This window comes from Phyllostomus discolor, chromosome X, assembly GCF_004126475.2.
Source record: "Phyllostomus discolor isolate MPI-MPIP mPhyDis1 chromosome X, mPhyDis1.pri.v3, whole genome shotgun sequence".
Classification (NCBI taxonomy): domain Eukaryota; kingdom Metazoa; phylum Chordata; class Mammalia; order Chiroptera; family Phyllostomidae; genus Phyllostomus; species Phyllostomus discolor.
Window position 1 is genome coordinate 4,519,317 of NC_050198.1, and position 23,845 is coordinate 4,543,161.

General features: G+C 41.0%; 1 protein-coding gene across 2 annotated transcripts; it reads left to right on the forward strand.

Annotated features, from left to right (window-relative positions):
- The first annotated feature begins 236 nt into the window (after positions 1–236).
- ZRSR2 (zinc finger CCCH-type, RNA binding motif and serine/arginine rich 2) lies at positions 237–21,905 on the forward strand. 2 transcript variants are annotated; one of them, XM_028523220.2, is made up of 11 exons: positions 237–364; positions 729–808; positions 2,787–2,871; positions 6,084–6,192; positions 6,402–6,488; positions 9,764–9,802; positions 10,410–10,528; positions 15,418–15,631; positions 18,390–18,445; positions 19,199–19,308; positions 21,379–21,905. In XM_028523220.2, exons 1-11 carry the CDS (start codon positions 324–326, stop codon positions 21,882–21,884), a joined length of 1,446 nt encoding a protein of 481 aa, XP_028379021.1. In that variant the 5' UTR covers positions 237–323; the 3' UTR covers positions 21,885–21,905. The 2 variants fall into 2 exon arrangements, with proteins under 2 accessions (XP_028379021.1, XP_035872548.1); XM_036016655.1 differs by lacking the exons at positions 237–364; positions 729–808; positions 2,787–2,871 and having other exon boundaries at positions 6,082–6,192; positions 6,402–6,532.
- Positions 21,906–23,845: the final 1,940 nt, after the last annotated feature.

Sequence of the window (23,845 nt, forward strand, 5' to 3'; positions counted from 1 at the left end):
GGGGAAGCGCTAGGAGGGAAGAAATACTTCCAGGGAGGGGTAGATATTTTTGAGAAGGAGACATTTATCTGTACAGGATTTCAGAAGACGAGTCACTCACGGAAATCTCTGGCTTTGCGTCTCGGGTCTGCCTAGGGAGAAGTACTTACTCTCCCTCGCCCCTTCGAGAGCCCGCGCGGACCTGCGCCTGCGCGCGGCCGCACGCTCGCTGGCTGGCTCTCTGTCTCCCGCCTCCTGCGTCTCCCTGTCACTCTCTCTGTCAATGTCTCTCTCTTAGCCCCGCCCTTTCCGGCAGCCCTTGTGGGCGTGGTGGCGCTGGCAAGATGGCGGCGCCCGAAGCGTTGATACTTCCGGAGAAACCGAGGTAAATGGAGGTGAGGGAGATGGGCAGGCCAGAAGAGGGGACTGAGCAGGTTGATCCTGGGTATGGAGGCTGTGAAGGCAGGAAGGAAGAGGGAGCTAGGCCAACCAGGCGAGCCACCGCGGCAGCTGCATCCCCTCCCGGGGCAAGGCGCGAACTGTCCTGAACGTCAATGGGCTCGGGTAGTCGAGGAGGGGAACAGGTGTCCGGATGGAGAAGACCTGCCGTTGGGGCTTGGCAGGGCGAGGGATGGCAAATGCGTGTCTTGTAATCAAAACACGAAAGCGACATCTCCTTCCCTTGCACCCGAGCGCAGCGCTGCAGGTGCAGTCACTTACGCTGGAGTGTGCTTGTCTCCTTTTTCCAGCCACAAAAAATACAGGGCCGCCCTGAAGAAGGAGAAACGAAAGAAACGACGTCAGGAACTTGCCCGATTGAGAGACTCAGGTAAGCGACTCCTTATCCTGTTTTCTGCGTATGGAGTTGCTCTCCGCACTACCATCCTAGCTTGGCCCAGTGTCAGAAGTACGCCAAGTGTTGTATCTGATAAAGAATGGCAGTGGCTACTGTCTCCGAAGTAAAGTGATGCTAGACACATGTCGGGAACAATGTTACAATACTAAAGAGGGGGAAAAAAGGCATCGTGAATCATCCCCCACTGGTTATACGTAACTATTTATAAAGTATCTAATGTTACAGGTGCAGGCCTCATGAATTACAGCAGCTAGTACAGCCCTTGCACATAGTAAGTATTCGGTGGACACTTTTCTTTGCAAAACCAGCAGGAGTTGAGGATTTTAGATATTTTGCAAGTTTCTCCGAACTTGAGTAATATGAAACCCTTTGTAGACTCAAGTTACTATTGAAATATATAAGCATAAAACTAGTTATGAAACTTTTAACTGTGAAACAATGTATTTACAAATTACAAAAGTAAGTGAAATTACATACCCAGTAAAAGTCAAACCTGCAATAACTCAGTGTTACAAATGAGAGGAGACAGATGCTCACAACATGAATATGGTACCGTTGGAGTTTGAAATGCTGCTACTACTACCATTGCCCTGAGGTTATTTATGACTTTTTAAATTTTCTGTTCAAATATTTTGGAACAGTCATCTATACTGGCCGTGGGATCACTTGTCCTTCACATGGCACAATCTAATATTTATATATGAAGCCTGCGTGTTGAATAGAATGAAATTCGTAGTACTAGCTTAGCTATAAAATTATATTGTAGTTATAAATGCGGGCAGAAGCACTGAAATCACCCTGGAGTGCTGGGATATAGTGATTGCCATCCCGATTATAAAAAAAAAAACCCCTTATTCAGTTTTCCTGACAATTCTTGAAGACCACAGACCATGGCCTCAAGTAACCGGGATTCTCAGGCCTTGAGAAACATAGCCATAAAGGTTTTATTTACCAATGGAGTTGCTTAGTAGTTATTTTAGTGGCAACTCTTACAGTATTTAGAATGGAAAGAGCAGTGTGTTTAACTGCAGCCTTTGTTAGCATCTCCTTTTTCTTTATTCATTCAAAACTGGTCCAATAGAGGCAGGAAACATCATCAGGGATAAAAAGAAAAACAGGGTAGGTTGGACTTAATGATTCTCTTAGTGATCCCCTCACCCCCTTAAAGTTCTCAGCTACCTTTGTTCATTAACCTGTTTTCTTCTAATGCTTTTTTTAAAAGCTCATACTTTTTTCCTTCCTTTTTAAATCCTGTAACTGTTGTTTGTATTGCATTGATTTTTTTTTCCCCTTTGACTTTACAAAGTGTGTTCGGAATGAACCTTTGTGGAGAGGCAGATGTATCATGTCCTTTGGTCATGAAGTTTAGTCAGTTGAAGGATGCAAGGCACAGGTTTGTTCAGAATTACATGGCTAATTGCAGATCTAAGATTTAAGTACTTGTCTCTGGACTACTGCTCCTACTTTTGTCCACTCCATCTTCCCAATTCTTTGCTAAATTGTTATTCATGAATACTGTAGCCTACCAAACACTGCTGTTCATTGCAGCATATATTGGGCGAGTAAACATTACCCCGAAGGGTGTAATATACAGATATTCTAAAGAGTTGCTATAAGAATAAATTGACAAATAATTGGTAGAAACTTCTGGAATGTGAGCCTCTCAATTACAGGTAGCCTCTTTAGCACCCAGTTCTACTTAAAATAACCTGAAATGAGCTGCCTTGTCAGCAAGTTGTAAAACTGGCGAGATTCCATATCTAGTTACATGTGTCATCAGCTACCAATATTGTCATTTTTGATGCTCACAGTGTTCCCAATTTGGGCAGTTGGAGCCTCATTAGAAAGTACTAAAAACAGGATCGTACCCTAAGTGTACCTACATATTTTCCTGAATTATTGACTAAGGTTTTGTAATACTCCATTTAATAAATCATTTAAACCCCCTCAGGTCTCTCACAGAAGAAGGAGGAAGAAGAGAAGGAAGCTATTATTGAACAACAACAACAAGAAGAGAAACTGTTGGAGACACAGAGGTCAGCACTGACTGAAACCCTTCTCGTGAAGCCAGTTATTTGATTTGAGTATTATGTCGCTACTAATAAGTATGGGTCTTCTATGTAAGACCTTGTTCCAAATAGGTCTTATAAAATACCCTGGATAAACTATTTCAATCTCTAGCTGACAGGATAAAACTAGATGTTGTCTTTTGTTTTTAATGGAAATATTTTTCACTGATTTTACTAATTTATAAGTGTTTATGAAAATAATCAAAATAGCCCTGGCTGGCATGGCTCAGTGGATTGAGTACCAACCTGCAAACTAAAGGGTTGTCGGTTCGATTCCCAGTCAGGGCACATGCCTGGGTTGCAGGCCAGGTCCCCAATAGGGAGCATGTGAGAGGCAACCACACATCGATGTTTGTCTCCCTCTCTTTCTTCCCTTCTCTAAAAATAAATAAATAAAATCTTTTTTAAAAAATCCAAATAATTAAGAGGTGTAAAAAGTGAAAGAGCTTTCATGAATTCAACACACTCAGATAGTCACTGTTAAGAATGTCAGAAAGAAAGTGTAGATGTACTATATTTCTATATTAATACAATAGGATGATATTTATACATATCTTTCTATGAATTGCTTTTTTGCTAAGTATGTAAGCCATTTCTTTCAGTGTTGATGCAGATTTAATTCAAACATTTCAATGGCAACATAGTATCCATTGTATAGATATAGCATAATTTATTCTTTATTCATAATTTATAGTTTACCAATGGACATGTAGATTATTTACTATTAAGTAACACAATGTTACTAATTGATTTACATTCAGGTTTTTTACTATCACATACAAAGTTGCACTGACTATCCATGATTATCTGTCCTTGGTAATTGTCCTATTATTTCCTTAGGAAAGTGCCTGGAAATGCAATGGTTGGGATCAAAGGATAAATACACATACAGTGTAGATGGGCAGGTAGGAAGGGCATCCCAGTTGGCAGTCTGCAGCCCTTCCAGTAGTGAATCAGGGTGCCCATTTTCCTATACCTTCACTCACACTAGGTATTATCAATTTTATAGACTCCTATAGTCACAAGTTTCAAATGTGCATTTCTTTCTTAATTAGCACAGTTGAATATCTCTATATATTTTCTTAACCTATTTGTAGATTGCTTCAGTCTTGCATCATTCTCTTGAGATATTTTTTTAAGTTTGTTGTAGCAATGTTATTACTTGATTAGGGATATTTTTTTAAAGGATAGAACTATACTATGAATTCTTTTTTTTTTTATTTTTATTTATTTTTAGAGAGGGAAGGGAGGGGGAGAGAGAGAGAGAGAGAGAGAGAGAGAGAGAAACATCAATGTGCGGTTGCTGCGGGTTATGGCCTGCAACCCAGGCATGTACCCTGGCTGGGAATCGAACCTGGGACACTTTGGTTCCCAGCCCACGCTCAATCCATTGAGCTACGCCAGCCAGGGCGGGATATTAATTCTTTATCTGTCATATGTGTGGTGTTTATTTTTTTCTCATTTGTCCTCACTCCTAACTTGGCTTACAGCAATAAGTACCATAATTTGATTTTAATGTTGTCAACTTTCATCATGGTATCTGGCCTTGGTACCTGACTTATAAAGGTCTCCCCCATCCCAAGATAACAAAATATTCTGTTTTTTCTCTGAGTATTTTTATTTTTAACTTAAGCACAGTGATGGGAATGTGCTTAATACTACTCACTTGTACACTTAAAAATGGTTACAATGATAAATTTTGTGGTATGTATATTTTGCCACAATAAAATCTAAAAAATTTTTAAAAGGAGAAAAAACTTTATAGACATTCTCTGGCTATTCAGTGTGTTCACTGGAAATGTTGCTTCTTATAATTAATTTATCTATCTAAACACATAAATAGGTGAAATGATCAAAATGCCAAAAAGAAAAAAAATGTAATAGCGATTGGGAACATGGGAGTGGATTCCAGTGCCAGCCCTGCTACTTACTAGCTGTGTTCAAGTTGCTTAATCTGTCTAAGCTTCAATTTTCTTGCTGTAAATATGGAAATAAGTCAACTATAGTACCTACCTCATAGATTCAGGGCAGTTGGATGAGATGGTAAGTACATAGTGCTTAACATACTGTTAGCAGATAGGAGGTGCTGTGATAATCCTGGTTCTTATTATAGATTTTTATAGATTATAGGTACACAGTTGACCCTTGAACAATGTGAGGGTTGGGGGCACCGACTCCCTGCTAGTCAGAAATTCATGTATGACTTTTGATATTTGCAATATGCCACTCTCTGCCATGGCTAAAAGATGTGTTCCTAGAATCTGCAGTTGGAAATGGAATATGTTTTCCCTGTAGAGTGTTTGAAATTGTGGTTAGGTCCTCATGCTTGACATAAAACTTTATCTGACCCCTAGTGTCGTTAAAGAGATACAGAACAATTTCTTATACATCATTTCTGTTTCCAGGTTCAGTGAGAAAATGCAATCTAGGTTCTAAACATGTATTGGCTGTAAACTTTTGAAATGTAACCCATCTTTAAATTAGAAACTTGTGATACTAGAGGTGCAAGACACCATTTTAAGATAACATTACTCTATAATTGGTCATTTTAAAAAATAAACTAGGCACCTACTGATACATTGTTGTAACTCCTTGTTATCTTAAAACCTGTAGCTTTCTTTAGTTGAAAGACAAGATCATGATGTGGTTTTATTTTTCTTTCAGCAGTTTCAGTGCTTGAGGCAAACCATGGAAGTCTCTTAAGTGTATAAATAGTAGTCCAAAGGTTTATGGCAGAAGATGCCAGTTTTTCCTACTGCTGCAGTCTTGTAATGGACACTTTTAAAACATAGGAAGGGTAATCATTTCTGAATGCGAAAAGCTGATGTGGCTTCGAAACTCATTACTCACTTTATTGGCACCTAAACATCACTATGGTCAACCTACGGGGAAAATTGTCATGTCATTGCTGTGTGTAAAAGATGTCACAGACACGAAATGTAGAAGTAGAGATTTTCAGCTGTTACCCTTTAGGAACATAGTTACTGAAATGTAATGCTTTTCTAAGATCACTACTCATGTCTTTTGACCCTCTTACTCCCACTTAACTACTTTCTAGAATATGTCTTTTCATGATAGTTGAATCATTCCCAGACATGTCATTTTTACTGTTGTGTGTATGTGTGTATCTGTAGATTAATGCCCATTTCTTCTCTTTGAATACATTATCACGTTGATAGGCAAAAGTTACATGAGGAGTGGCTGCTGCGGGAGCAGAAGGCACAAGAAGAATTCAGAATAAAGAAGGAAAAGGAAGAGGCAGCTAGAAAACGGCAGGAAGAACAGGAGGTACAGTATTAATCAGATAGCCAGGTGACTGACTAGTTCACCAAAACTCATTCAGAGTTATATATCTTGAACTTGAAAAAATGGGTATCATCCATTTGACCAACGCTGTTCAAGTTGTTCATGTATTTATCCTGTATGTTAAATGTTTTAAAACACGAGTCTGAAAAAATATTGTTTTTCCTTCCTCCCCTCCCTCCCGCCCCGTGAAGAGAAAGTTAAAGGAAGAATGGGAAGAACAGCAGAGGAGAGAGAAAGAAGAGGAGGCGCAGAAGCTGCAGGAGAAGAGAGAAAGAGAGGTGATTCCCGTCACGGGAGGATAAACGCACTGCGTATCCTCTTAGTGAGCAGACGTGGCGAGTGATGGGACTGAAGAATAAGCTTTAGGCTTAGCAGGGCTTGGGCTGTTTGTTTGTTTTTTTAATCTAGAAAGAGTCGAGTTTTTGGTAAAGTATGCACTAGAGTTTCCTAGAGTTTCCTTTTGGTGCTCTTGTTTTCACCTGTGCGGTGGTAGACCTTAAATTAAGGCTTTTCTTCGGCTTTACTCATCCTACCCTTTATACCAAGGACTGGCAAACTGTTTCTGTAAAGGGCCAGAGCATAAACGTTTTGGGCTTTATGGTCTATACGGTCTCTGGCACAAACACTCAGCTCTGCCAGTGTGATAGATTATCTATAAATGAATGGTTGTGGCTGTGTTCCAATAAAACTTTATTGTTTTATTTACAAAAACAGACAGCTGGCTGCTGCTTTACACTGTGTACCACTCTAGAGCAAATGGTGTTTTTCTGAGGTTCTGTTGTCTATGGGTTGACTTAGAGAATAATATTTTGTATAGTTTCAACGTTTATTTAATTTATGAGAGTTAACTCCTTATGGCATGTCAGCAAGAATTAGTTCATTGAAAGAAATCAGGAACTCTCATATTGAGGAATTGGGAAAGTTTTGGGTTATTAAATCCTGACTTCCTTTCCAATTTGGGCTGTAACACAATTGTAGCTAATGCATAGTTGCTCATTTAAAAAAATCTCTAAGGTTGTATGTACATATCTCCTGTATCTTCAGGATTCTTTTTAAAGATTGATTTGGTATATTTTGTTGCTGTTCCTTAACAGTGTATTTATTTCAGAGATATCACAGCCCATCTTTCCTTGACTCATTTGTCAGGATGTATCTTTTCTTTATATTGCTGAGTTTGAATAGCATGAAATTGGATAGCTAATCATTTTATCATGGGGAAAAATGCATTTATTTACCTTTTGGTCATGACGGGGTAGATGCGGCCTCTGATATTTGTTTTTTGTGTCTTAGACTATCAGTTAATGCTAGTGCAAGTTTTTAGACACTGTTATTTGAGCACTGCCTTCCATACAAGGCAAGACTACGCTAGCTTGTAGGGGCATGACAGTTGTTTGGAGCTTGTCATTTTTTAATAGAAAGTAATTAATTCCCATTTTAGCAATAGAATGTTCTTCAATTGAGGTCTTTCTGGCATTAGGTAAAAGCTAAGGCTTCTGCCCTAACTGATGTGGCTCAGTGGATTGAGCACTGGCCTGCAAACCAAAGGGTCACTGGTTTGATTCCCAGTCAGGGCACATGCCTGGGTTGTGGGCCAGGTCCCCAGTGCGGGGTGCATGAGAGTCAGCCACACATTGATGTTTCTCTCCCTCTCTTTCTCCCTCCCTTCTGCTCTCTAAAAATAAATAAATAAAATATTTTTTTTAAAAAAAGCTAAAGCTTCTTTTCAAAAAAGCTAAGGCTTTTGTTTCAAAGGAAGTCTGATGAGACATTAAGGAGAAGCGGATAAAATGAAGTAGATTCTAAGCATGTATAAAGGGATATCCAATCTGTTTTCCTCTGTGTGCTAGATGATTCTCTAGTGAGTAGAGATAAATCATCAAAAAATACAGTCCCTGCTCTTATTGAGTTAGTTTTCTACAGGGGAGAGCCAGATGGTAAGTAAGCGAACAAATCTCATTTATGTGCTCCAAGACCACATTAAGTGCTATAAAGAAATAAAGCAGAGAGTCATGTGATAGAGCGACTGGGGTACGGAAGTACTTCTTTACATTGCCTGGTCAAGGAAGACTTCTCCGAGGAGCTGATATGTGCGCTGACCCCTGAGTGCAGAGATCTCAGGGAGAAAAAGGGATCTAGACAGAGGGAAGAGGCCTGACCATTGGCCTGAAAGAAGGTCGTGGTGCCTTAATCCTAGAGACCAAAGAAGAGAGTGGCAGGGGAGGATGTCAGGAGGGCAGGCAGGGCCAGATCATGTAAGGCTTCCTGAATTGGAAAGAGAATTGTGGATTCTATATGCTAAATGTAATGGGAAGCTATCGAAGGGTTTTTAAGCAGGGTCTGACTTCATGTAACTCATATCTTTACCTTTAACAGATAATTCTGACTTTTTTATGAAGAAGGGGGATTGGGTGGGGCATGGGGAGTGATGATGAAGGAGGCAAGAAAGGAAATAGGTGACCATTGAGAAGGCAGCTCTTCCAGATACGGCATGGCGGTGGTTTGGGTGAGAGTATTGCTTAATATAGAGAAGTACACGGATTTGGGGCGTATTGAGGCAGAGTTAACCGGAGTCTAGCTGGTGAACTGAATGTACAGGCAGGGGAAGGAAAGAGAGGGGAGTTCAAGTCATGTACTCATAGGTTTTTAGATTGAACTGAAATGGGGCATTCAGAGGGGTGAGAAGTAGGGAAGAAGTGGAGTTTTCATTTGAGCATTTAAGTTACTGAGGACCCTTACGTGACCAGGGAGAGGTATGAGGTAAGCAGCTAGACAGACGAGTCTTTTATGTAATACTTTAAGGGGCTAGGGAAGAGAAGTCTTTTGACTATAGTTTCAAAACTTGTTTAAATGCCTGTGAGACCACATCTACTGGCTGATGGCAGGACTTCCTTTGCCTTATTGAAAGGTTTGAGATTTTCCATGATCCTCACTACTATCGCTCATGTGATATTTTAGCATCTGTTAAATCTTTATGGTGTTTCCACTAACATTGTCTTTTATTTATTTTTTAAAACATTTATTTTCTGAGAGACAGGAAGGGAGGGAGAAAGAGAGGGAGAGAAATATTGATGTGCAAGAGAAACATTGATTGGTTGCCCCTTGTACACCCCCAACCAGGGACCTGGCCCTCAACTCAGGCACGGGCCCTGACCGGGAATCAAACCGGCAACATTTTGCTTTATGGGACAATGCCCAATCCACTGAGGGCACGGCTAGCATTGTGTTTTATAATATTCATAATACCTCACCTCAAAAACTAGAACATGATATATGTGCTCAAGTATACTAAATATGACTGGTACTATTATAAGATGATATTTTCAGTATGTTACATTCTGAGCCATTAGATGTCCTATTAGAATAAAAATTGAAATGTATATCCTTTGAAATCTTTTCAGAAGATACATGTTTTAGAAAGCAAATTAGAAGCTGAAGCTTTTTGTATGTGTGGGTTGTTAAAAATTGTTACACACGAGATTCTTAACCAGAGGAACCAGATGTGCCTTACCTGACTTCCAGGTTTTCATAAGTCCTGTGTTTGCACCATTTGTAGGAGGCTGTACAGAAGATGCTGGAGCGGGCTGAGAATGAGGTATTTCCATAACCTTTCGTTAAGAATTTGAGACTGATGAGCATTTCTTTAAAAATAATACTTCCAGCGATGTTAATTTTGCAGTTGACTGTTTAGATCATGTCTGAAATACCCGGAATTGCTTTTGCGGCTCTTTGGTTTATGTGACAAGAACCACAAAACTTATCGATGAACAAAAGCAAATGGTATCGAATTACCACTGTGGGCTGTACTTGGTTGTAGTCCTTAATGTACAGATGAGCAATAGCACAGACTCTTCGCCCACAATGATCTGTCTAACCTGCTTCAGAGTAACCTTGATTTCTCTCAATGGTGCTTCTCTACAAGTCTTTCAACCGTTTTCCGAGTGGATGGACGAAGGGAAACCTTCGTGACCGCTCCTGGTTGCCATAGTGATGCCTGATAATGGTCAATGACTGGAAGCCAAGTGTCTCAGCACCATTGTTTATAAAGTCTCAATTGCATGTTACAACTTAAGTGTGTATGTTGTTAAAAGAATTTTTATTTTTAAGTCTTCATTTTTGACCAAAATATTGGAATACATTTTAAATATTTAATTCTTCGTGGATCTTTACACCACCAGTAAAGTCATGTTTATTTTCAACAGTTGGAAAATGCTGCCACATGGCAAAACCCAGAACCACCCACAGAGTTAAGAATAATGGAGAAAGATCGAGCTAACTGTCCATTCTACAGTAAAACGGGAGCTTGCAGATTTGGAGACAGGTAACTAATTTGCTTTATCATGGCAGAATTAAGTGCATCAAAATGTTGAGGCGTTTGAGTTCTGTATTGGGGGGTGACTCGGACTTGAATTTGAGGTGTTCAGAGTCAGGCGTCTGCTGTGTTCTTGCTGCTTCTCCACATCCCCATCTTTCCGTCCTCTGCTCCCCATGCACCTCTCACCCGCAGCCAGTTTCGGGAGAGGGAGGGCTTCCTTTGCGTTCTTTCCAAGCTTTATGAAGACCTTTTGCTTTTTGTTTTCTCCCTGTGCTTGCATTAGTTCATGTGAGACGACTTGGATAAGGAAATCAACTATTTCAAGGGACTGGAGCAGCCTGGCTTTATTTTTTGAATGGCAAACACTGTGCGCAAAAGGGGCTTTAAAAAATTGGCATGCCTGAAGGGGTAGCTGTGAAAGGCAGGATCCAAGCGAGCGGAGGAAAAGTATGCTGATTTATTCTCAGTCGGCTCCAACTCAGGAACAGACGCCAGGTTCAAAAACTGGCTCTAGTGGCTGTCACTTTCGAAAAGTTACTTAAGCTCTCTGGGCCTTTGTTCCCTCATCTTCAAAATGAGGATTAAAAATAGTAGCCCCTTGTAAGGGGGTTGCGTGGCAGAGATGAGTGAGTGAGTGCAGGGAAGCAGGTAGAACAGCGTCCTGCAAGCGGCAAGCACTCTCAGAGTGGTCTTTGTTTTCATTGCCCTTGCTCTCTGAGACACTCATTCCCGGCTTCTGTCGCATCAGTGTTTCCACAAGACATTCATGTGGAAAACGAAGTGTTGAGGTCTTCATTCATTTAGCAAATATTTATTTGTACCAACTATGTGCCAGGCAATGGTGATTTTTATAATTTGGCCTGTTTGTGAATGAATAACTCAAATTAGGTAAATAATTCATAATGGTGAATGAATCCATCCGAGGCAAAACCTAATTATTAGTGCACATTCTGCAAAAGAAAAGATCTAATCACATCTTAGTGTCCTTTTAATTCCAAAAACAGATATGAATAGGCAATTTAATACGTATTCAGAAAAACTGTATGTTGTCTCTTGTGTTTATCTTACTCATACAATTATCCATGCTGTAAGTTCATTTTCTTCTTTGAAAATACAAACCTTCTCTTTTTCTTCTTTTTAAATTTACACCTTAATACTATTTTATATTTTTTAAGAACAGTGGTCCTCAACCCTGGATGTGCATTAGAATAATCTAGAAAGCTTTAGGAAAATTATGTCCTACCTCACATTGAGTAAATCAGAGTCTCTGAGACTTGGGCAGCCTTAGTTGAAATGCCCTCAGGTATTTCTAATGTGTCGCAGGATTGAGAGTCCCCAGTGTAAGGTGTGTAACTCCTTTTATATTTTACATCAGTGCGTGGTTGCCTCTCGAGTGCCCCCTACTGGGGACGCGGCCGCATCCCAGGCATGTGTCCTGACTTTGGTTCGCAGGCTGGCACTCAATCCACTGAGCCACACCAGCCAGTCAGGACTCCTTTTATATTTTACAGTAGGATTATATATTCCCAGAAGGTCTGTGAAACCATTTACAGAATCTGGTCAACAGTGAAAGCTTCCTCTTGAGGAACTGGGAACTAATGAAACTTTATTTCCCTTTATACTTTTACAGGTGTTTTCCAGATGTATGGTCATTTTCATTGAGAAATAGTAACAACTGATGTAAAACACTTCCCCACCAAGGAAAAAATGTACAGTGAAATCACCTTTGAAAGACAATAGAGACTCAATCTGAGTTCACATTTGTGTGGGTGGTTGAACCAGATTGCGTTCGCGGGCTTCCGCATTGATGATATAATCTCTAATGTGTCCTTGAATTTTAAGACTTGTTGTCATGTGATTCTGGATCCTCCTTCTGTTGGGCATAAGACGGAAAGGGAGATATCCTAAACGGTTTCGGGAAATCACTTGACAGTGCCGATTTGCAGAAAAGGGAATGGCTGTCGGGCTCTCAAAAGTCACCCCGAGAGTTGTTTCAAGGAAGTACTGATAGTGGCCAGATTAGTTTGTGAACATTCCTGAATATGTTGATAGGCCTGTGCAATTTCACCATCACAACTATCAAAAAAAAAAGGAGTGACTTGGATATTTTCATTGTGTTGTGCTGTGAAATCAAATTCAATGAAAGTAGCAGTTACAAAATCTAGCCCCGTCCCTTCAGACAGAAACCCTGTGCCCCTTTTACGGGGAGCTGCAGGGTCCTGCTCCAGGTCACGTAACTGCTTTTCTGTTGCGGTCTGCCACGTCATTACACGAACACGTCCCTAGCTTAAGCATTTCTTTGGTGGTTTTGTTTTTGCCAGTAGTACAGTTCAATTCTAGAACCTTTCTGAAGCTGATATTTTTTTTGGAGTCACAGCTTTGAGGGGAGCTGATATTTTTTTCTCTTCAAAGACTATACTTTCTGATGAAAGGTAAAACTTATTTATTGGAGTAGTCATTTATACCTTACATATTTCCAGAAGCGATTTCAAGAAAACTCCCAGTCTCCTGCAGTAAGTTTATTAAAGTAAAACAAATCAAAATCAAGGAAAGGAGGGGAAAGCGGGTTGTGAATGTGCAGCACATTTGGCCCTGGATTTGAATACATCCCAGGCAGACGATGAGCTGTATAGTTCTTACCGAAAAGGAAGAAGCAGCGGCATCTCTGGAAAGCCAGAGATTTTCCCGGTATCGGATTCTAAATGTTTCTCCCATGAGATAACTCTATAAAGACACTGAGTAGGAAGGTGAACAATAACTTTGATGAATGTTTTGTTAACTTTCAAATGTAATTCTCATGAGAATTTCTTACAGAAGACCTTTAATAAGTGATTGACCCTAACTGCACTATCTATGTGAGGACAAGGGTGGGGGAACCTGATGCGTTCCCTCAAAAAATAGAAAAAGAAGTGCAGTCAGTTAGCTTTACCTGAGGGGGCGTTTGGAGCCCCGCACCATTTATTGCCTGTCCTTGGGGTGGTAAGGTGATGTTTAAGTCGGTGATTTTGTGGCAGTCTTACTTGATTTGAATATCTGGGTAATCACAGATAAATAGCATCTCCTAAACAAGGAGTTCTCAAACATGGCTGACCTTCAGGACCAGGTGGGGAGTTACTTTGAAAACGTGGGCCTCCCATTCTTTGAGGTCTGAACAGACAGTTTGGGGCAGGAACTGAGAAATCTCAGTTTTCCCTGCGTGATTCTCAGAATCGCACAGGCTTGGTACCACAGCATTAGACCGCCGTCTCAACTCTCGCTTGTCTCAGCGGGCTTCTCAGTAGGAGCTATAGGGCTGGCCCTGAATATACTCTCACCGTATGGCCTCTCTCCAGGCCGGGGGATTTTGCCCTAGACGGGGACTTTGGCTCTGTTTCGGAACTTACAAATACTCTTTTAACACCCTGGGAACTACAGTCAAGTTCATTCAGATGTAATAAGCCCGTGAGCAGAATGTTAACCTTGTTAACTTGGTTTCTTCTTTAATTCCGCCTGTGCTTCGTACTTGTAAAATTCTGATTCACTGCGAACACTGTCAGCCAGGTTGAATCCTCGCTCTGCGCTGTCAGCAACTCTACTTGGGAAGGTGGATCTCATCAAAAGGTCCCTAACTGAGTAGTGTAGGAGGTCCTTTGGAAAAAAGACAATTTCACATTAGTGAACACTGATGGCACAGTTCCGAGCTGGGCACAGTGAGTGCAGGGCATTCTGTGTGCAGTTACTCACTGGGTGTATGCATATATATTACAGACATGAAAAGTGAGGAGGAGGTAACTGTTTCATCATTTCAGGGCCATTATTTTCTCCAACACATGCCTAGTTCTTCAATGTTTTTTTTTTAATCCCTAAGTTCTGGGGATTTTTTTTCTAAAATGTTTTTCTGTATCAATTTTTAAACTAGAAACCTAATCAGGAAAATTTTGATGATTTGGAATCTTGAACTCCATTCTCCCCACCTCATTTTCTTTTAGGAGAAGGAGTAAATCAGAAAATAAACTCATATAAAAGATTTTTTAAAAAATTACTCAGGTATGGCTTGGTCCATTTTACACTATGAAAATTGTTCTTCATAATGGTTAGCCTTCAATGAAATAAAAATTCATTACGTTTACCACACCATAATCATGAACAGGCCTTAGGAGACTGTAGGTTAACTCAGGCCTTTTGGATCCTCTCTTGCCTACCAGCCGTGTGAGTTGGGTAAGTGTGCTTCTCTAGGCCTCTGCTTCCTTGTTCGCAAAGCGGGGGCAAGTCTGGCCCAACCCCAACTGTCCTAACAGGTTGCAAGGGTCAGAGAGGTAAAAATGCCATGAAAACTATGAAATGCTATACATGTATGAGGTTGAAATACTCTGTTAGCTGGAACTTAGATTGCCCTATTCTCTAAGCATCAGGTGAGTTGAAGACTATATGGAAGCACGATTGTGTTATTTTCACCTTCCTCCTCAGTCCTTCATAAGGTATCTGAATGGCAAATGAACTTCACAAATAATTTCCAAATTCCCATTTTAATGACATATATTGGTCAGTCTTAGAACAGTTTCCTTAAGTGTTGAAATTTCATGTCCAAATGGGTTTTATTAACAGTTAAGTGGAAACTGTCAAGTTACTTGAGTCTGTATCTCCAGATTTATTTGTTTTAATATTTATTTTTAGAGAGAGGGGAAGGGAAGGAGAGAGGGAAACATTGATGTGTGGTCGCCTCTCTCGTGCCCCCTACTGAGGACCTGGCCCGCATCCCAGGCATGTGCCCTGACAGCGACCCTTTGGTTCACAGGCCAGCACTCAATCCACTGAGCCACACCAGCCAGGGCTCTCTCTCCAACTGTAAAGCAAGGTCTTTGTGTGTGACGTGTAACTACTGGGCTACTGAATGTAAACTTTTGCTCCCTGTGCAGGTGTTCACGTAAACACAATTTCCCCACATCGAGCCCCACGCTCCTCATTAGGAGCATGTTCACAACGTTTGGAATGGAGCAGTGCAGAAGGGATGACTACGACCCCGACGCCAGCCTGGAGTACAGCGAAGAGGAGACCTACCAGCAGTTCCTGGACTTCTACGAGGACGTGCTCCCCGAGTTCAAGAACGTGGGGAAGGTGATCCAGTTCAAGGTGAGCATGCACAGTGTGCCTGAAGGGGATGGGTTCAGTCCCTACTGAAGTACCTGTCGGGACGGGGGAGCGAGGGCTCTCCATCTAGGGGGGGCATGTGCGATGGCACAGTGCCTGGCCTGGTGTCGGCCACCCAGCCACTCAGCGAATGTAACTTCCTTCTCTGGGCAGAGGCACTACTTAACATGTACGAGGATGAAAGCTCCTGGGTGCCAAGGACTAGATGGGAAAGGCTCTTTGATCTCTTTGGTACCTTTGTGGTCCACCTCTTCCCGCCAGTGAATTCTCTGCAGAAGATCCCTACAGACAGCCGTCCCAGCATCCAGTTAGTTAGAGGCCACCTATGATGGACAGTGCCCTCTCTCCCTCCCTGCCTGCCTCCCTCCCTCCCTCCCTCTCCCTTCCTGCCTCCCTCCCTGCTTCCCTCCCTCCTTCCCTCCCACTGTCTGTAGTGGGTCTCACCTAGAGCCACAGTGTACACAATGTGAACCACTCCACTCATCAAGTTTGTTGTCACATTGTTGCATTACGGTGAAGGTGCCACCCCAGGGGCATGTTCTTTCTTCTGGAGCTATCCTAGAACGTGGATCTTGATTCCCTTTTTTACGTTGTTTTTATTCACTGGATCATTTTAATACTGAACACAGTATTCCCAGAGTTACATTTCGGTTCAGCACATGGGATGAAAAAGAGGCGTTCAGATTGCACAGAACCATTCTGACACATTCCTTGAGGCAAGAGTAAAGTCAGATGCACTAACCGCTGCCCATGGGACTCAGCAGTTGAATCCTCCCGCAGTGAAGCCTCCTACTTTGTGATTTGATCAGATCCAATCCGGAATGATTATTTTATGTGAGGGCAGAGAAAATGTCCCATACTTTGGCAAAAGATAGGAATAGAGCTGTTTATTTTCCTGCTCATTGGAAATGACAGTTGGAGCAGCCAAGAGCAGAACAACTGCTAACCAGCAACACTCATGAAATTCAAGGTTATGATTCTTTCCACCGACTTCAAGGTTTTTTAATAATCTTGAAAAAATTTCTTTCCCCTTTGCCTTTTATTTCTGTTGTGTATGCATTCTGGAACAGGCCACCTGACCTCTCTGTCCCTTTTCCTCATCCCTGAAGTGAAGAGATTGGACAACATCAGTGGTTTCCCTTGCAAGGTCCCGACATTATACTGCTCCGCGGGCTTAGTGCTGGAGCCACTTTCAGAGCTTCAGACCCACTAGAGGAAATCACATCATTGGCTGCAGCAGGCCACCTACCAACCATGGTGTATTCTTTTTTATTTTGTTTAGAATTCTATCAGCCAAGCTCATGCTAACCACATTGGCAATTATAAATGGAAAGCTGTATGTTTAGGAGAATTTCCAAAACTTCACATTCATCATGGAAAATTAATAACAGGGTCTTGGGAACCACTGGCTTAAGTGATCTCCAAGGTCCCTGGCACGGCTGATGTGGCCTCCCAAGGTATCAACTTGTTGGTCCTTATGGATTCGGCCTATTTTGGGATGCTCTAATACAAATACGCTGGAACAAATTTGTAAAATTAAACATTTATTTTGAAAATAAAAGCTAAACAATGCTATGAATATTGGAGGACCTTTTTGTACCGTTTCATAAAACCAAGTCAGATGTGTCATTGTTGGAGGCCATAATCAAGTGTTCAACCTAGCTAGTAATAGGAACAGTGCGTATTGAAATGAGAGATTATTCACACCTATCAGGGGAAAATTTTTTAAATTCTCCTAATACCAAGAAAGGGCAAGGATGTGCGAGTTAGTGAAACCACTTCAGAGGCCCGGAGTTCGTCAGTACCCAGAGGAGTCGCGGGCGCACAGATCCGCACGCTGCTTGTGGGCATGCACACTGGCCAAGCCTGCACACCCACAGACACGGGCTGCAGAGTGCTGGCCGCTGCGCTGCTTGCTGATGAAAAATTGGAAGCACCTTGAATATGTGTCATTAGAGGAGGAGCAGACAAATTAATTTGATAATTTGATATATCCAGTGTACAGTGGTTAAAATGAGTCCTTAAGTTTATGGGATTACATCTTGAAAAAAGAATGTGCAATAAGTACTATATACATAAAACTTGAAAATGTACAAAGCAATGCTATACATTGTCAATATATATACACGTTTCTTGGCAAATGTACACATAAAAATGTGTATACCCATATATACATAGTAGACATGTGTATGTTGTATGTGTGTGTCTATTTTATACCTGTGCGTGGGGGCGGCTGTAGATCCTTGTGTGTGTGGTGTGTGTATTTATGTTTGGAGTGTGAAGGATACACCCAGCCTCGGGATACCGTGCTCATGTACCTGATGGAGGAGGGAGTGTAAGGTGGAAGAGCTTCAACTGGGTCTTTAATGTTTTACATACGTAAACATTTTCCGTCAAAGAGGAAGGCGGGTAGTGTTAAGTCTGGCTGGTGTGTGGATGGGCTGGCTTCTGTTCTCTGCATTCTTACGCGTATGTGAAACATTTCCTATCCCTGGGGAAGAGAAGGATGTGGATGAACAGAGATAAGATCATTGGGGTCTGCGCTACTGCTGTGTGCTGACGTATACCTTAACTAGACGTGAGAGTGGCATAATACCTCGAATTTGGACTCTTCAATTGACACTTGGTTACTACTTTTGGTAGTATCCACCTGAACAAAGTGCATTTGGTGACTGAAGGGCTTCCTTTCCTTAGTGTTTGTGGGTTTTGTGTAACGATGGAATTCTTCATTGCTCCTTAGGTCAGCTGCAACTTGGAACCTCATCTGAGGGGCAATGTGTATGTTCAGTACCAGTCGTAAGTATTCTGAACATAAATGTCACATTTTGTCACGGTGCAGTGTTGTGATTATGCTGAGGTCTGCAACTGTTTCCACTGCATTTATAACTTTCCTATGCATGGTATTTTTAAAAATGTCAATATTAAGCGCTGATATAGAAATATCAAGGGATTTGAAAATAATAGATTTGGATTTCATTCTTTGTATAAGTACATAGTTTTGAATCTTTTATAAATGTCATTTTTTTACTTCAGATAGTTTTAATAATTAAAATACAAACTGAAAGGGATAACTAGAATAGACAACAGAAAAGTATAAATCAAGAGTATAAGTTGGGAATTGAAGCCCCAAGTAATCTTAGTGTGCAGTTAGTGTATCATTTCTGCTTGTTTTGCCTTTTGCCTGGGCTGTGCTATGGCTAATGGGTTAAATTAACTCTTGTAATAAGAACAGCAATCTTAGCTGAGACACAATGGGCTGTGACAATGGAAAATGCTTATGCATTTTTAATGGTCCAGTCTCTTGATTTAAGAAGCTTTGACTCAAGCCAATTTCCAGGCGTCAGAACCTCTCAGAGGGTTAGTAAAATGAGTTCCTTGATAAATTGTGAGCTTCAGGAACTGGAAGGTTTTAACGAGTACCCTTTCAGTAGTACAAACAGTGAGATTGGTGATCCTACAATCAACTAATAAAAGGGTTAATTAACAACAGGATTAATATACATAATAGAATGTTACTATAAAGTGCGTCCTTTAATTTGTGGTTTGAAGGGAAGAGGAATGCCAAGCAGCCCTTTCTCTGTTCAATGGACGATGGTATGCAGGACGACAGCTTCAGTGCGAATTCTGCCCGGTGACCCGGTGGAAAATGGCAATTTGTGGTAAAATACATGACGATTTCCCCCTAGTTGTTCTACACTTATATAAAAGGACATTCTTAGTGGGAAAAAAAAAAAACCCAATCTTTTAAAGGGGTGAAGCATAGCTTTGACCGCACGCAGCGGCTGAACCAATATCATTATGTAAAGGACATCGCATTTTAGATCTGTGACGGACCTCGGGGTCTGTTTATGCGTGAGATGATTGTGGTCACAGTGTGTTGGTGGCAGAGTTGGAGCTGAATTAGGTCTTCTCATTCTCAGCCCTGGGCTGTGTATCTGACACTTCAGGAAGCCTGGGAAGTCGTGTCCATGGGAAGCCACCGTCCCGTGCCACGGCTTCAGAGCTTTTTTGCTGTTTGTTTGCTCCCTTCACTTGAGTTACGTTGTTTTCCCCGTCTTTATCCCTGATGACTCTTTGGCCATCTCTGCCGCCTAAAACATCACCTATAACCTCGCCTGTCTTACTTGAAATACACGCTTTGGTGCAATAGGTTGATTCGAACTGTAGGATGTGGTGAGGGTACATTTAGTCAGACTGACTCATCGACGGTGGCCCCGAATCAGGAAATGAGTCAGTTCCTTGAATAGCCAGCAGTTTGGACAGCCTCGCTCTTGTCTGATTTGTATTGGATGGGCTCAGCCAAATTGTATTGCTGAGCTACCTGTTTGTTAGCAAACACACGGAGCTATCCAGGCCTTAAGGGAGCACGTCTCTGACCCTTTGTTTTGCTTTACACTTGCCTGCTTAACATGTCTTATTTCAAAATCTATAATTTAGAAAGTTTGAATCTTTGGCAACCTGGTCTTAATGGATGCTGTCACTTAAAAACCATTTATTCAAGAGAAAAAAGGATAGATCTTGGACTCCCTTGCTTTGGAAAACCAAAAGAACAAGTATAGCTTAAGTTGAAAGGCTTGGGGACTGAAAGAAGTCCCCAAGAACTGTTTTCTTTATAAAGGCAGTTACTTTGGTCAGTTCCTGGCAATCCAGTATGATTTCAGCGAGGTGCTTCTCAGTGTGACTGACTCCCCCAAAGCAGGAGGCTGTTTCACTTGTCTTTCTTCAAAATAACAGCTTGGTTATTTTTCCTAGTTACTAATGATGTTGAGCATTTTTCCATGTCCTTGTTATTGGCCATTTGTGTATCTTCTTTGGAGAGATGTCTATTCAGACCCTTTGTCCATTTTTAATTAGGTTATATATCTTTTTATGATTGAGTTGTATCATGAGTCCATGATTTCGTCTACAGACAAGTCCCTTACCACAGATATGATTGGTCAATATTTTCTCCCATTATGTGGGTTGTTGTTTCACTTTCATGGAGTCCTTTGAAGCACAAGTTTTTTTTGTTGAAATCCCATTTATCTATTTTTTCTGTTTTTTCCTTGTGCTTTTGCTGTCATATCTAACAACCCATTGCTTAGCCCAGTGTCACGAAGATTTTACTTGTGTGTTTGTTTTACAATTTTATAGTTTCGTGTCTTACATTTAGGACTGTGATCCATTCTGACTTTGCTTTTGTATGTAATGTGTGATATGGAGGTATTTCACTTTTAACTGTTTTACACATTTGGAGAATGTACTGCTTTTACAAAGAAAGTTTGAAAGCCCCAAGAGGATCTCTGAGTTCAAATAGATTTCACTTTTGACAAGAATCTTTCCTATTAACCGCACTTGGTACATTTGAAAGCATTAAGCTAGTGTTTGCCATCTTCTTCTTCTTAAGGAGTTAATTCGGGGTTTACATTGTCAGTGAATGGAAGGTGAACCCCTAGAAAGCACTGTGGTCACCACTTGTTCGGTGGCCCTGCACACTGTACTCCAGCAGCCGAGCAGGATATGCTGGCTAATTCAGACTTCTGATTTGTTACTTTTCGCAGTGCCATTTGTTAGAGCACTTGAATATATTTGAAATTCTGGGAACCGAAACTGTGACATCGATTTGTGTGAGCCCCTTTTAAATAATACACGGAAGAAAATAGTTCTGTCACACCCAACATGAGAAATGTACTTTCCAAGAAGGATAAAATGCCAGCCATAAATGCTGTCTCCTCACTGTGCCCTTGCAGGTTTATTTGAAATACAACAATGCCCAAGAGGAAAGCACTGCAACTTTCTTCACGTGTTCAGAAATCCCAACAATGAATTTTGGGAAGCTAATAGGGACATCTACCTGTCTCCAGATCGGTCTGGCTCTTCCTTCGGCAAGAACTCAGAGAGGAGAGAGCGGATGGGCCACCATGACGAGTACTATGGCAGGCCCAGGAGGAGGAGAAGCCCCAGTCCACCCCGTTCCTACAAAAGGAACGGGGAAGCTGAGAGGAAAAGGAGAAGCAGCCACAGGGAGAAGAAATCTCACAAACACACGGCAAAAAGTCATGAAAGGCACAGTTCACGGAGTAGAGAAAGAAAAAGGGACCGCAGCCGGGGCCGGGGCAGCCAGAGCAGGAGCCGCCGGAGCCGGAGTCGGACCCGGAGCCGGAGCCGGAGCCCCAGCCCCACTAGGTCCAGGAGCCGTGGCCGGAGGAGGTCAGGTAGCAGAGACAGAACTATTCATAGTCCCAAATCCAAATAAACCGATTTTGTTTTCAAATGATTACATATCCTATTTATTACGGCTGCTGCATAAGGGCTCTGAATTTCAATGGGTTAGCAAGTCTGGCAGAGAACCCTATGTCATCTGCAAATCTTAAAAATACTTATTCTTTGGTAATTTATATGCTTCCTTTTAGAAAAGCTGAAATGTATAAACATGAATATTGTAATTCTAAACCTAACAGATAAGCGGTTAAGCCCTGGCTGGGGTGGCTCAGTTAGTTGGGTGTGCTGCAAACTGAAAGATCGCCAGTTCAATTCCCGATCAGGGCACATGCCTGGGTTGTGGGCCCAGTTCCAGTTGGGGACGTGCTAGAGACAACTGATCGATGTTTCTCTCTCACATAAATATTTCTCTCCCTCTTGTTCTCCCTCCCTTCCACTCTCTCACTAAAAAAAAATAAAATAAAATAAAATAAATAAAAAAAAATAAATCACTTAACACTGGAGAATTACTTTAGTCTTTTTTCTTTTCCTATGGGTGTGTAACCATTTTTTTAGAAATGTCTGCAGTTGAATATGCTTTTTCTCACACAAAATATTGTCATATTTTCTTCAAACCCTATTCTTAATGTTATTTTTACTCACTGAATAGTGTGGATCTATCAATTTATTCAACTATATCCCTCCTGTTGGATTTTAACTTATTTTAACTCTATTAAAGAATCCTGTGCTGTAAACAAACAATCCTGTGGTGCATTTTCCTTACTTTCATACAACTCTGATTATATTTCCCGAACACAAATTACATCAAGACATATAAATACTGAAGTATTTCCAAATTGCCCTTGAGAAAAGCTATAAAACCATTGTTGGTAATAAATGTTGCTATTCCTACACCCCACATCACTTTTCTCTTTGCTAATTTGGGAAATTTTGTGTGTTTTAACTTTTTGCATCCATTGGTGAACTCAAAGAGTTTTCTACATTTAGTGGCCATTAAATTTGGTTGTTTGTCCTTTATTAGTAATCTACTGGGTTTTTCTACATACAATAGCTGAATACCTTTTTTTATGGTAAAATTCAGCCTCTCAGTTTTAAAGAACTAAAGGGTAGTCGATTTTTCCCCTCCCTCCTACCCCACATTTCCAGTCCTTCCTTGGCTAGAGGTTTCCCATAGGGTGTTCTTTTTTATAGTGTAATGGAGAGTTCTTTATATACAGGTCATTGCCACTGAGTATGCCTAGGGTTACAGCAATTCTGGTAAAGTGGTTAGAGAACATTCTACTTAAAATGCTTAAGATAAAATATTGTTCTTAGATTTCAGAGCATAAAAAATGCTGCCATGCTTCCTCATTAATTTTTAATTTCCTTATTAACCTCCTTTCCTCCTTAACCTCCTTAGGGATCTTGAATTTCAGAGTATATGGAATTTGGCGACTTGGAGATTTGGAAATAGAGATTTAAGTACACACAAAATAGTGAAGGTAACAGAAAAGGAATAGAAATTTCAAGACTTGGGACTTCTGAGTGATCTCTGTTGAAATGAATCCTTTCATCAGTAGTCTATAAAAGGAAGTATGTGGTCCAGAATACATTTTAAAAATTGATTTGTTCCAGCTTTCAATGCCCTAAAATGACCAAAAATTTTCTGTAATTATCTACAGGATTCACTAATGCTAAATAATTATCACTAAATTCAATATTTTTCAATACTTCCCTAAGGACAGCCAAGTTACTCAAAGTTGAATAGTCTAGTAGATCGCAGAGGGGGGAATGTCATGGAGGATAAACACCAGCTTGTGCTCAAGGTTATTATGAGATGTTGGTGACTTTCACAAGTATTAATGGGCAGTGCGTGTGCTATGGAGGGAAGAGAAGCAGCAATTTTTAAACCACTGACTGGTTCATTATCCTGACAAATGTCCATCTCAAGCTTAAATTTATTAATGTTTTTTAAACTTATAACCTGGTGACTACTTATGCTTCAAACATTCCAAC